The following is a 14661-nucleotide window of genomic DNA, read 5'->3' on the forward strand; positions in this document are numbered from 1 at the left end:
TTCAGTAGTATTTGGGGAAAAAAGGAATAAAGCATGTTTTAGATCTTTCTTTGTATTTAAAAATCCACAAATGCAAATCATTATACAATTAACTGTCTAAAACAATGAAATAAAAATTTGGGTTCAGTATGCTTGCTACTTTGATAGATCTGTTTATTACACGCTGTTTTTCTACTCATAGTTTGTTAAATGTTTGTAGCTTAAAACCAGCAAGATAATTATACACCAATATAAAAAAAAAAAAATCCTGCTTCCCAAAAAAAGAAAGCCCAAACCCCAACAGCAGCTTCCCCCCCTAACTTGTTGTATTGCTACTCCACAGGAAACTGTTGTGCTCAAAGGAAGAATTAACTGGTCTTTCAACTTCAGCCTTTTTATTGTGAGAGAGAAGATCACAGAAGTGTTACCATGGGGAGAACAACAGCTAAAGGTAAGGCTTGGTAGCTTTTGTCCAAGAAGAAAGAAAATAGGGAACCTGCTAGATTAACTTTCTGGAGGTGGTGGGATATTACTTGGCAATTACTGTACTGTTAAAGAAGAGAGTTCATGATGCGTACTGAATACAGGTAAGTTCAAACTTCACATAGTTTTAGAGTAAGTAAGAAAAATTTGGCTTATCCTGGAGTTCTGAAAGTTCAACAAAAGTAAATTTATCGTTTGACAGCCTTGAGGCCATTATCCTACTCTAAAATTGAAGAATGTGTCTAGGTGTGATATTATTTAAAATGCAGTGTTTTATTCTGTAGCTACATGAGATTTAGCAGGTTGATAACTGAGTAGTACAAGGAATCAAATTTTATCACAATGAATGGCATTAGCAGCTGTCAACTGAAGATAGAACAAGCATTTTTAAATAAGTTAATCCATAAATGCACAGTGCACTATGAAGGTGTGATTTCTGCTGTGTCACATCTGCAGAAGTTAATTGTGAGTTGAGTACTAAAATAAAGACTGAGACTTAAGAAGCAAGGGTGTTTGGGCCAGTGAAACAAAGCGAATGGGAAGAGATACCCGCTGTCTGAAACCAGGTTGCTGCTGCTTTTCAAATGGGTGGTCCCCCCCCATAAAAGGCTCCTAACACTTTTGTACTTTTCTTGAGCTTTCCACCGTCAGCCCAGGCTGCTTTATGGGCTTGTGTGCTCCCTTGGTAAATCATTGTCTTTTGCTAGAATAGGTTTGCTGTAATGGCAGGAGTCATCCGTTTAATTGTTGCACCAAGAGTTTATAGAGGAAGTCTATCGCCTTCTCTTGTAGGTTTTCTGCATGGCTGTTCCCTAAACATACTAAAGAGAAACTGTTCTGGGCAGATAAGATAAGAATCCCTCCAGGGAAGCACAAAAAGAAGTGAAAGGAGATATTTCATATTCACTCTGCCTTGCTATCCCCAACTGAGGCTTGGTGAAGGGTAGCTGAAAGGTGATCACACACAACCCTTTGTGGTAGGAACTGAAGAAGGCCCCTTCCTGAGCAATGGTTAGTCTTGGGCTTGTCTTAGTAAACTTCATCTGAAGGCAAGTAACTGCATGGCATGGAAAGAGCAAATCCTTTTGTTACCCAAACACGTTTCATGTCCATCAGGAAGAAACAAGAAATTTCTTTGAGAAGAGTGGTTTCCTGCTATGTTTTGAATAAGAGCTTAAGGTGGTTAAGAAATAGCTGCAGAAATCTCAAAAGCATGGCTGCAAATTGCTTTTTCCTCACATTGGACAGCAAAGAAAGAACAAGTCTTAGAAGATGATAAATTATGCTTCCTCCTGTAGCACACTATTCTGTGCTGAAAACTAATACTGTTGACAGAGGTAATGCTTACCCAGCATTGCAGACAAAGCAGTCATCTCGTTTGTTGAAAGTTTTAACTCTTCCCAGAAAGAAATTTTGTGGATTTTTAAACCATCTTGGACAAGAAGCTGGAATTCAACTTGATATTTTATAAGATAAACTATTCACTGATCACCAGGATTTTCTTTACCAGACCTTATACTCTAAAGGTGCATTTTCTGATTGTAACATTTTTTGGCCACATTCATAGGCCAGACAAGATAACTTTATCTGTTTTTTTCCTTGTCTCTAATTTCTTGCATGATAGATGTGGTTGCTCTTGCCTGTGTTCTGTTGAGTAATCTTATCAGCAGTACAATTCTGTGATTACAAATGTTGTGGGAGAAATGTAAACACATGGAAGACGCTATGTTAAAATAATCTACTCTAATCTTGTTTTGAATCTACTGCTTTAGCTTATGAAGTGTGATATAGAAAAACTGTTAGTTGGTGAACAATAGAATATGCAAGTTTCATAATTTTAGTGTATGCTGTGTTCTAATCTTGCTGCCTAGAAGAAAACAATTTTTTGAAAGTGTTTAGCCTACATGTATTACAGGCTAAATATGTATATATATTTACATAGTGAATTTATCAGCTCTCTATATACTTAATGTGTTACTATGTTTTTAACACTTTGATTGAAAATGATATCCCATTCATTGTTTTTTTTAAAGAGCTGAGTATGAGTAGCATGTGATTAAGTCCACAGTAGCAGCATTTTTAAGCTGCAGATTTTATTTTTTGTTTGTGTTTTGACGAAAGAAGCTAAAACATTGTGTTATACAATGGAAAGTAAAATCAAACTTGTCTCTTTAAAAATGGACTTTATGCAGAGAGGAAGAGAGGTCATGAATTCAAGTAATACGAATTCTTACTGCTAGTAGCTTTTCCTCTTCTACCACTCCAGCTTCTAAATGGAAAGCGCATAAAAATGGAAAATGCATAAAAGCAAGAGGAGCCTTTGAAAGCAATATTTGTTTTATTCAGATTTTTTTTTATATATATTTTTTTAGTGGTTCTGCATGTGCTGGGCGAGTTTTACTTGGGTGTTTTAAAGAAAAGATTTCATTACATCAATAACAAATGATAGCGACAGTGCTTTGTGTTTGTTAGGAATAAAGATACCTCCACCTCAAGTGAAATAGTTGTTTAAACTGCTATTGAGGGATCTATTTCCTTTCATTAATGTCTCAATCTCTGTTCTCATAGTTTTCTAATGGCTGATGATAAGAAAAATGTGTCAGTGAGAGTGCTGTTTCAGTATTCATATTTTCTGTGAACTTCTGAGATAGGCACTAAACGTAACTGGTCCAGGAAATAAAGAATTTGCATGGTGGTTGTCAGCCAGAACTCATCTGGTGTCCAGGCTGTGATTTTTCACATTCTTTCACCTGTTCTTGATGTCCCTTATCATTAAAGGCTGTCATCTTGTTTGAAGTTTGGCACTGTGGGGTAGATACTTTTTCATGACTTTGTCCTTTCAAGCTTTGGGTGTTCACAGGAAGCAGTTATTAGTTCTCGTCTTCAATAAGTCTCTTATGTGGGACTCTGCTGGATTTCCGCTTTAGAAATAAGCAGATTGGGAAGTTACCTACTCTGTAAGCTGCCAGCCTGATGTCTGAGATAGTCCCATGACTTTTTTTTTTTTTTTTTGAAAGCCTGACTAACTGAGCTCGTAGAACATGACAAAAGGCTCTGCTAGTCATTGCCACTGCCCAGCAGAAAACTAGCTGGATTCAGTTCAATCTCAAAGAGGTCGAATGGAATATACGCTCATCTGTAGGTGGGAGAAGGTGAATATTATCCTTGTGTCTTGTCTTTGTTACTGGACTAGTTGTACCTTTGTCCCTTCTTGGGTTTCCACTGGTAGCTGCTGTCAGGACATAGGGAGTCCACTTGTGTGTGTTGAAGCCCTACTCCTGAGGAAGTACTAGGTTCAGAGCTCCGGAAGCACCATCCAGAAGCACTTCCACAGGTCCCTTTGAAGCTGATTTCCATAAGGAAATCCTTTGGGAACCTGTCAAGTGTTTTGAGTGATGTAGAAAATGTTTCAGAGTGTTCTTTTTCCAAAATAATGATTGTGTAAGTAAAGAAAGAAGACTAAGTAAAGGAGTAAACGTAGCATTTTCTTTCCTTTTCCAAGGGTCTTGGGTACTCCTTACATCTTCTTTAGGAGAAACAGGTGATAACTTCTGCAGTATGTTTTGAGCAGGTATGTAGCTGTAGGTACGTTTTCTGGGACTATGGACTCAGGATTATTCTTGGAAGTTGTCTCGGCACTGGGTGCACTAGTAGACTTTAATGGCCATGCCCAACTTCACCTGCCCTACCCTGCCCACAGCCCAGGACCCACAGTCAGCCCTTCTGGGCCACCAGCTCCTGCCCAAGCGATGCTGCAGCAGGGCCAGTCCCGAGCTTCCCATGGCCTTGCCCAGCCACAGGCCCCTTTGGGACAGGCCCACTCATGAGCCCATGTGCCAGCCTGGCCTCCGCTCAGCCCCAGGAGGGTGCCAGGCTGGGGCTGCTCCCAGTGTTGCTCCCTGGTTGCTCCTGGCTGTGATGGTGGGATGGCACTGGCTGGTCGTGCCCTGCTTGCCTGCCCCTGAGTGGTCTCTGAGCTGTGCTATGCCTTGGCTGAAGAAGCACCACAACCTACCCTGTGCAGAGGCAGCTAGATGGCTTATCCCTTCCTCACCAGCTGGTGGAGGATTTGGGGATTGATGATGGAAGATTGTCTTGAGTCAGCTCTTGCTGTACGTGGCAATTTCTCGATAAATAATGAAGTGGGGCAGAAGCGACGAACATCGCACATTGCTTATCAAAACTTGCTTATCAAAAAGAAGACTTATTTGTAGAAAACATAGAAGAGAAACACTACTAAGGCTTAATATTTGCTGCGGAACAACTCGTATCTCAAGTGTTTCAGATCAGCAAATGTATCTTATTTTAGGTTAGGACTGTTTTTATTTCCAGTGCAAGCCGATCAATAGCTTATTGAAGACTTAAAGTGCAAGTGGAAACAGTAATCAGCCACCAACACAATCTTTTGGTGCAAACTCCTTTCTGTATATGTGTGGAGATGAATGGTAAAGAAGGTAGATTAGTCTGAGTTTGGTTTGTTTTTTTTTATAACTAAAATGTGCACTGAGGTAGCTGCTTGCATTTGACTATTCAAGAATATAAATGGAATCTTTAACTTGGAAATGTGCTTTTAGGGTGAGTTTTTGTTTTGGTTTGGGTTTTTGTTTTTGTTTTTTTCTCATTGTGGTCTAGACAGGATTTGAGGATCTCAAATTGCATATAGGTTGCATAAAGCTGTTAAAAATTAGGGTAGAGTTGCTCTTTGTGCAGCTAATACTACATTTTCTGCAACTAGATTTATTCTGATAATGTAATATAAAATAGTCAAAAGCTCTGCTTTTTCTTGCTGTACTTCTATATATTTGGAAAGAAAAATAGTGCAGTGACTAAATTTGTAGTACAAACACCTTTTTGGTTATGCACTGAAGTGAAGAAAAGAAAGTTAATCTTTGGAAAGAGACATTCTGTATTGTTTGAAAGCATTCTGTGTTAAGTTGGACATCATTGCGATATGAATATTACATTTATTATGTAATGGAATCTTGTCTTTTAGATTCAAAGAATATTAAAAAAGAGAAAGATGGAAAGAATCAGGAGGCAAACAACCCGTCTTTAAAAAGTGGTAGGTATTGCAGCTGTCAGGTTGTTAGTTAAGGTACCTTAAAAGAAAAAAATGTATTTGGATTGTACTATCTGCTGCAGCTTTTTTGCAATCTCTTTGGTTATTACTGATGGGTAGTTAAAAACATAGCCTTGCTTTTGTCTAACTCTGTTGGGAAAGTATGTTTTGGTATAGAAAATGATGGCTGAAATTGCGTGGCCTGAGCCTGATAGTTTTAGTACCTAAGACAAGTGCTCTTTGTATGCATAGTTGAAGACACTGTAAAAATATTTTTTCTTGTTAATTTACTGATTTGACTGTTCTTCTAATAATTGTATTTCCCAGTTTCATACCTTTTCTTCCCCAGTTATCTTGTTTCTTTATTGTGTTTGCAGGTGCTAAAGAAGTTTTCTGTTTAATAGCCTGAGTTTTTAGTATTGCTAATGGAATTAAATTGCCTGGGATTCTAATTTTACTTAAAATTCAGTCTGGTTGGAAGTAATTTTTGTGTTTATAATAAACTGAGGAAACTACACACTTGCCAGAAATTATCTGGCTTCTTATCAAACCTCTACTATCTAGTTGACAGCCTCTACTATGCTTAGCAGTGGCCAAAGGGCAGTGTACACATGGGTTTTCTGGCACTTTAGCCTTTGCGAGGTGCAGTGAGGAGGCAGCAGCTTTCTTATATGTGCTTCATGTGTTCATATTGGTTGCTAGAATTTGGGACAGTAAGGAATGTCATGAGCACTGTTGACTAAAGTAGAAAATCCCTTCATGAGTCCTTAGGTGATTCTTGATAGAATAACAGTGGGCTACTTTCACTCTGCTTACATTTCCATGCCCTCTGATTCCTCATAGATGGTCTGGTTCAGAGCTTTTCTTGGGAACCAGCAGGGGAGCTCCTTACCAGTAGTATAGTCACTGAGTGAATGTGCTGATACCCACATGGTAGCTGAGGTGATGACTTTGCATACAAGATCTGATATACTGTGTTACCACCAGTCATAGTATATCTTTCTGCTGTTAGAGTTGCCAGTTCTTCCATTTATTGGGATCAGTTGTCTTTGTTATTCTTCCCAGTTACTTGGAGACAGGAGAGAAAGTGTGTTTGTGTAATGTTTTCCCTCCTCTGTACTGTAAGAAGAGCTCCAGTCACACTGCACTCAGATAGCATGCCTGTGTTTTAAAATATGTTGTCTGACATGACAGATGGAGCCCTGTAAGACACCTCTCCACCAGCAAAGTGCTTCTCATATGTGGCTAAGATAACCATATTTCATGAGTCACTGGAAAACGTCCCTGCTTCCTTCTGCAGTAGGGTGCAAGGTGTTGAAAAAGCTTTGTGGAAAGCAGTGCTAAGCAGGCAAGCCTTATTCTGTCATCTTTTTCCTTCCACTAGGGACTGTGCTAGTGTCTGAGCACAGAATAGATTTATTCTGTTAATGTAATTTAAAGTAGTGAAAAGCTCTGCTTTTTTATGCTATACATCTCAATATATTTTGAAAGAAAAATAGTGCAGTGATTAAATTTGTAGTACAAATACCTTTTTGATCTAGAGTCTGAGCAGTGAATTTACTAATGAAATCTAGACTCAGCTCTGTCAAACGTGGAGAGGGCAAGATCTTGCAAGATCTCTGATTTTCTGTAACGAGATGATAATTTTATCTTGTGTCATTGCTTGTTGGTAGCAAGGAAGAAGAACAAGCCTCTGGTTCTGGATAAAGAAAGATTTCTTACAATGCTTTTGGGCTAACATCCAGAGTTTTCAGGGGGATGTGTGACATGAAAAATTGCAGAGGAGGGGAGATAGAAAGGTATGAGAAAAACAGGTGAAAAAAATAGTCTAAAATTAGTAGGGAGACAGGAGGAGAAAAATTCTTAATTGAATGATCACAACATAGGGAAGGAGGTACAAGGTATAAAGAAAGGTATTAAATACTCAAACTACTATGTTGCAAGAGTGTGTAAACCAAGATTAAAAAGAAGCCTCATCTTTGACAAAGAGAGGTGGTGGGATGAATACTAGAAAAGACTCATCTCTGTGTCAAAAGTCTCAGATGTGTGCCAAGGGAACCTAGGGATGAGATGAGAAGACATGAGGTGCTCTGTCTACTTAAACAGCCCTTAGGCTATGGTGATACTGTATTAAACTAGCTCGAATAAACCAGAACCTTAAGCTCTACCTATATACAAGTGACATTTAAATAGTAGTTTTTATGAAATTTAAACTGAAAAAAATAATTTTTTACTTAATTTAAACTGAAGCATTATGTACAGAGAGAAGACAAACCACGCATTCACATATTCATGGAAGCAGGTGGGTGCTGAGGTACTTGACTGATGTCACTGTGAGGCTTTTATCCAATTTTGGAGAAGTCATAGGGATTGGGAAAGATTCGTGATGATTGGGAAAGGAGAAAAGTATGCCCAGTATCAAAAATTACAAGAAGGGAGCACCTGGGGAATTACAGGCTGGCCTGTCTGACCTCAGTCTTCAGGAAGACTATGGGAAAAATCATCCTGGAAGCCATTTTCAAGCAAATAAAGGACAAAGATGAGGTTAGGAACAGTTGAGATGGATTTGCCCAGCATGAACCATGGGTGACTGATGGACGGTCTTTTGTGATAAGGGATTCTGTAAGCAAGGGGAGAACAATGAATGTTCCTCTCAACTTTAGTAAGGCCTTCTGTACAGTTTCTGTAGTGTCCTTTCAGCCAAACTGGTGAGGTGTGGTTTGGATAGGTGGATGGAAAATTCGCTGAACTGCCAGATGGAAGTATTTTTGATCAGAAGTACAAGGTTCACCTGGCAACTGGTAGCTAGTGGCATTTCTCAGCTGTTGATGATTTATGCCTTGAGTGGTAGACAGGGATAATTGAACAGAACACGGACAACTAGTCTGTGGGCAACATCTGACTGGAAGGAGTAGCTGGTGTGCTGGAAGTCAGGGCTTCTCTTCATATTGACCTCTGCATGCCAGAGAAACGAGTTGACAGGAACCATGTCAGATTCAAAGGCAAATGGACAGTCCCACACCGGACAGGAGCAGGGGCAGTCCCACACCCACAGGGGCCGACAGGTGCCCAACAGGAGCCCAGCAACAGCCCAGGTGGGAAGCTGGCTGCCTGGAAAGCGGTTTTGCAGGAAGATTCCTATAGTCCAGGCAGACACTAAGCTGAGTGTGGGCCAGCAGTGTGCTCTTGTGGTGAAAGACGTACACTGCATGCCAAGGCATACCAGCCAAAATCTAAGCAGCAAGCTGAGGGAGAGAATTTGCGTCCTTTTTGGGAACTGAGTACTGTGTTCATTTTTGAGCTCCCCAGCGCAAGGACGACCCTGGAGCAAGCTGGTTGGCAGTCCACTAAAAAACTGAGGTGCTAAAGTGCAAGGCGTAAGCAGAAAGCTGCTACTGAAGCTTTCTACTGAAGTTGAAGAAAACTGATTTCTTCAACCAGAAGAAGAGGGAGATTGGGAAATCATCTTGCAGTCTTCAGTGATGTGACAGACTTCTGTAGAGAAGACAGAGCCAGGCCCCTCTCAGAGGTGCAGTGGACGGATGAGAAGCAGCAAACAGTGGTTGGAGCATGGAAAAGTCCTGTCTGGTGGAAGAAGAAATCTCTATGCTGAGGGTGATCAAACCCTGGAAGAGCAGGGGCCTGAACTAGAGACCTCCTGGGGTCCCTTTTAGCTTGATTTACTTTGTGATTGACAAGTTTGGTCAAGGAGTGATAAGGTATTGATATACCATTGGAGGGAACACCAGGGGTCATTGACAGGTGGGTAGTTGCCTGTAAACCTGTGTTATTGCAGGCAACTATGGCATAAACTTATTTCCTCCATTTAAAAATTTGGCAGGTTGTTTGCCCATGCTGATTGTCTTGGATCATTATTTTAGAGTCTCATTCCTCTGTTGGTCACAAGCTATTTAATTTTTTTACAAAAGGTACTAGTTACCTCCTGGTGGATTTTTCCCCCTTTTCCCAGTATATGCTGATCTGTTGTTTGGCATAAAAATTCCTTTCTCTAGTTTTTGCTTTGCAAAGTTGTGCTTGTTGCATAATGAGTTTTTCTTAAGCTGTTCAATTCAGCCTTCAGGTTTGAGTGGGAAGAGAAATTAATGTTAAATTGTTTAGCGTGAGCTTATTTTCTTAAGGATTTCTATTTCTCAGAAACTTCATGTGTTCAGGAGCTTTAGAATTAGAAATGCATGTAAAACAACTACTATACCTTTGCACACTGAGAATACAAAGAAGCTATATGTTTAGATGTGTTTTTTCTTCCTGTGTCATTTCCTAGACATGCATCTTGCACATTGTGAACATGTTAATCTCCTATTTCTATTATTCCAGTAATTAAATGATAATTAGCACCATCTCTGAGAGCTCAGCTTTGCTTTAATATAGAGTATCTTCACAGGTGGAGAGGTTCTAATTTAAGCTCCAGGTCATTTGTGCCTGATGAAAAATGTTTTCATAGCCAGTCTGTAAAGCAAAGAGCCAGACAATATAGTTTACCTATTGGCTTTATCTGCTGCTGGCTGCTTGGGTTACCTTATGAGTCTTCCTAGTAAATGTTCCCTGGAGAAAAAAAAAAGCAAACAAACAAAAACCCAAAAAACCTGTTTGTTTCCCTCTGTGTTTTTGAGTCATCCCACCAAATTTACAGTCCTCTTATAGTGAGATAATTTGGGAAATGCTGCTAATAGTTTTGAAATATGAGGACAATTTATTTCAGAAGAAATTAACTGGGGTTTCTCCTGATAAAAGGTGTTACCTCTGAAGTATCTACATTTTCTATGGTCCTTAACATGGCAAGGCTCTGATTCATAATTACAGCTTTTATATCATGTTAAATCTGAGACAGCTGTGACATAGCTAACATTTTCTTTGTTGCCAGGTTTAATTTTATTGAATTGGATACTTCAAAGTTTCCTAAGATAAACTCTGATGGAAAGACAGCAGTTATTTAAAAAATCAGAAGTCAGTCTGAAGCGGGGACTTCATTATTAGACTCAAAGGAGAAATTTTAAAAGATGAGACTTTCCTAGCAGTTCAGCATATTTCATTTTTGCAGCCTTCATGGCCTTTCAATAGAAAGAGCAATGGATCTGGAGGCTGCCTTCTAGGGAAAGCTCTGAAAAGTCATTTTCTGAATATGTCTCCCTGAAATACAAATATCTAACATACGTTCATGTACCTTGCCTGTTGTGAGTAATACAGAATCAGTGTAACTGTATAAACATGTGAATAAAATTTTCATTCCAAAGTAGGTAGATTTTCAAGATGTTTTATGGAAGTGTCTTTGTCACCAACCTACATACAGCCCAGACCACCAAATTAGCAGCTTCTGGGATTTCAATGCTTTCTTAAGTAGCGAACAACCATGTGCCCTCTGCAGAGCCGAGGACAAATCACACCATCCTGAGTCCATTATACCAAAAAAAATATAAAATATCTCAGCAGGCCAGAGGGGCTGTTCTTTTCTGCTTTGAGGCACTGTGTGTTTTTGTGTTTTCAACCAAATGCTGTGCTAATGGATGCAGGCCCTGGACTGGAGCTGCCACGCATCCTTCAGAGGAGCAGTGTGCAAGTGCTGGAAAACGCTGCTGCCATTTTCTGATTGTTTTTTAGCTTCTCCTCTCTCCTGAAAATCACAGAGATGTTTTTTACTGTGGCCAGTGGCATTTTTTGAAGGATTACTAATAAACCCGACCTCTCTGTCATCGCCCGGGACTTTGCCATGTGAATGGGTGCTGCAGAGCCCCTGGGTGGCATCGCTGCATCATTGCAGCATCCCTCGGGGGTTCCCTGGTGATGTACTTACTCCTCAGGAGCACCGGAACGATGCCAGCTGCCCAAACAAGAGAAACAGGCAGAAGAGCTCACTCTAGATAATTTATGAAGAAAATCATTACCTGTGCCATTGTAGCTTTTAACATGCACATAGACAATGACAATTTTAACACTGGAAAAAACACTCTGATTCTGTTGTTTAACATTGCTGTGATATTTACCCTACAAAGAGAAACATTTATCAGACCTCAGATTAAAAGAGACAAAGATGCAGTTGGAAGGTTGTGTTAATCCTTTTGCTATGTAGTGGACTAGGGATAGCATTCTCAGCATACACTTCAACAGAATCAACATGTCTGTGTTTTTCAACATGTATAATCACAGTGCTCCTAGGAGGTTGTTGTATCAGTCCTGCTGTTAGGTGTACTAAGGTAAAGAAAAGGCTAATGTGGTTTGTGCAAGGGTGCTTGGGAAGTTGTTATACAGAAACTTGAATCTAGATACCCTGACTTGTATTTTTGCATGTCAATGACAAACAAACAAACAAAAAAATCAGAGAAGGTTTATATTGATTTTTACCCATTGTGTGAGTGCTCTTGTGAATTAATGGTACTATTAAAGCTACTTTGAGTATTGTGTGTTTTTCAAAGGTGGAGTTTCTATTTTAGAGTGATTCTGTTCTTGGAAAAAAATGTAATTCCACAAGATAGTTGTGTGTTTTTTTCCTGTCCCTCTCTTTCCCCACCCCTCCTTGTAATTTAATTTCTCTTCTAAATACTGTCTGTATGGTCTTTTTTTATCTTATCTCTTCCAGAACAGTTTAATTGGGATGATTATCTGAAAGAGACTGAATCAGTAGCTGCCCCTCTACATTGTTTCAGACAGGTATGCCAGATACTGTCCTGCAAGTGTGCGTGTATGTATGCATGTTATAGGGTGATCCTAGAGCAACTTTTGTGTTTGGAGTGCTTGCAGACATCCTGTTTGACTTCTTTTGATCTCTTGTTATCACTAGTTATCAGTTTTGGCAGATGCTAGCTGCAGAAATTTTAACATTTTTGGTTTCTGCCTCAAGCCAAACTTTGAGTTTCATTAAAATTGTAGTTGTGGATTTTGTTTTCCCTTAAAAAAAGACTAGTTGATAAGAACAGTCTTATCAGAGTTAAGAAATATGTTATGGGGTTTTTTGGTAAATTTTAGATTCTAAGTAATCTTAGAGGTACCATGGTTTTAGTGAGAACTGAAATTTGTCTGATTGTAAGAGGAGCCTTTCTGCTGCCCCACGTCTGAAAGAGTCCTTTCAATTCTGGCTAGCTACAAGATATATATGTGTGTGTGTGTATATGTGTGTAGTAGAGTTTACTTATTATTCATTTTTGGATCTTGCAAATATGTTGAATTTTGTCTCTTTCGTTTAATTCCCCTCTGCACGTTTGGTATGTATTTGTAGATGCAATTTAAATCTACCGTCTTATGTGAGCTAAAGACCTCCAGTTATTCATCCCTCTGGAGACTGAGTCGACCTCTGCAGGCATCTTTCTCTGTAGAGGGAGCTGGGGGCCAGTATTTTCTCAAGATGAGGAGTATCTTAGCTGCATAAGGTTAAACAGGATTAGTTTTGCTTTTATGGCTTCACTGTGTTAGGAAGATAGATGCTGAAGGAATGGCGTAGTTCAGGTTGATAGAAATGTAAAAGGTGGTACAGGTGATGCATGTCTAGTTCAGGGGATTGGGCATGTTTAGAAATGTATCTTCTAGGGTTTGTTGGTAGTCTGATGATACCCTTAATTATACTGGCCTCCAGTGGTAACCAAGGAAAAAGCAACACGAACAGAATAGTCTGAGGAGGAGAGGAGGCATTAGTCAGTGTATCTGAAGTAGTTGCAGGAATGGAGAACAGGGAGAGAGAAATTTAGGTGGTAGCATTTCCTTGTTCTGGATCTTGAAGAGATGACAATAAAAAATGAAGAAAAACTCTCATGCTGCGGTCAATGGGAGATGGGTGAGAATAGCAGTGTCCACATCTCTATTTGCGTGGAGCTTCTGAAATGAATTCTACAGTGTATGTTTCTCATAGTGGATATCAGCTCAAGGAAGAGACCCTAAATTCTCCTTAGGTAGGGGCAGAGGTTGGTAGCATATCCCTTGCTCATTCAGAAGTTAATAATTATAGACCACCATGTTCCCAAGAGATGTACCTGCTGCAGAAAGCTTCTCAGAAGCCTTCCCTCATGCCTTTCCTGCATTTTCCCCTTCCCTACTAATTCTTAAGAGGTCCAAACTGAAAAACGGAGCAACACCTTAAATAAAGGTGCTTAAGTGACATGCATTGACTGAGATAGATAAATCTGACTGACCTGGATTGCTTAAGGAGTGTGTGGGCTGGAAAAAAGAGCTTTAATTTCTGTGCACAGAAAATTTCAAATGAATTTACATATGCAGACTTTCCAGTTTTTTGAGAATTGACCTTTAAGTGGGAAGTGTTATGGAGTGTTAACTACTGCAGTGCTAGCTCCTCTCACTACATATTTGCAGATTTAAGAAACCAAAGAGCTTGAGTCTTGTGTAGGACTAATTTGACTTTTATTTGGTTACAGATGAATTGTACATGTCATTATCACTCTCTGTAATGCAAAGGAATACATTGCTGTGGCCAGTGAGAAAACAAATGGCAGAGAGAAGCATAATTTGAAAATGATATCCAGAATTTGTGGCCTCTGGGAATTCTACCAAGTTTAAATTTTGTAGTAATTAAAAATGAACTGGGGAGCAGTAAATTAAAGCTTCTACCATAAATTAAGATACAGGCATAGTCAGCTAATGGAAATTGATTAAAGTGTTTATCTTAATTTATAAAGTATTTTATCTGTTGCTCTAAGTTGTTTTTAATTACTACTCAAAATTTCAGTTTATTCCACATCCCTTTCTCTCACCTAGAAAATTTTATTTTCAAGCAGTTCAAAATTTTAAATAAAAATCAGTCCTTTGTGGTTTGAACAGAGCCAAAAACAAGGCTGTTGCTGAGCTGGTTTTATTTTTTTGCTACAAGAAAGGGCTACCATAGAGGAATTACTTTTTTTTAGTGGAATGTCTTGAGTTGTTGGTATTTAAACAAGCTCACCTTTTCTACACATAAATAAGCTCTCCAACTCCTTAGTTTCAGTTGTCTTTCATGGTTGTAGAAAATAACACCTTGACAAGCAGTATTCTGAAATTAAGTTGTCCTTTAAATTCAATATTCTCACGCTACCCTTTCAGACAGCCTGCTGTCTAAATGCAGCATTGGCAGATGTTACACTCAGCGTTCCCTGAATTGCTCGCCTCTTTGTTTTTTTGACTTTGCCTTCTCCAGCATTCCTGCT

General features: G+C 39.3%; 1 protein-coding gene across 1 annotated transcript in view; it reads left to right on the forward strand.

The window, feature by feature from the left end:
- Positions 1-322: 322 nt before the first annotated feature.
- Positions 323-14661, forward strand: part of SCML2 (sex comb on midleg-like 2 (Drosophila)) — a 55602-nt gene continuing 41263 nt past the window's right edge. Inside the window, exons 1-2 of the mRNA XM_009993816.1 lie at positions 323-430; positions 12114-12184. Coding sequence (XP_009992118.1) covers positions 409-430; positions 12114-12184 — 93 coding nt within the window. The 5' untranslated portion in view covers positions 323-408. The remainder of the gene's footprint in view (positions 431-12113; positions 12185-14661) is intronic.

The sequence above is a fragment of the Chaetura pelagica genome, unplaced genomic scaffold (assembly GCF_000747805.2).
Source record: "Chaetura pelagica isolate M959 unplaced genomic scaffold, ChaPel_1.0 scaffold412, whole genome shotgun sequence".
NCBI lineage: Eukaryota > Metazoa > Chordata > Aves > Apodiformes > Apodidae > Chaetura > Chaetura pelagica.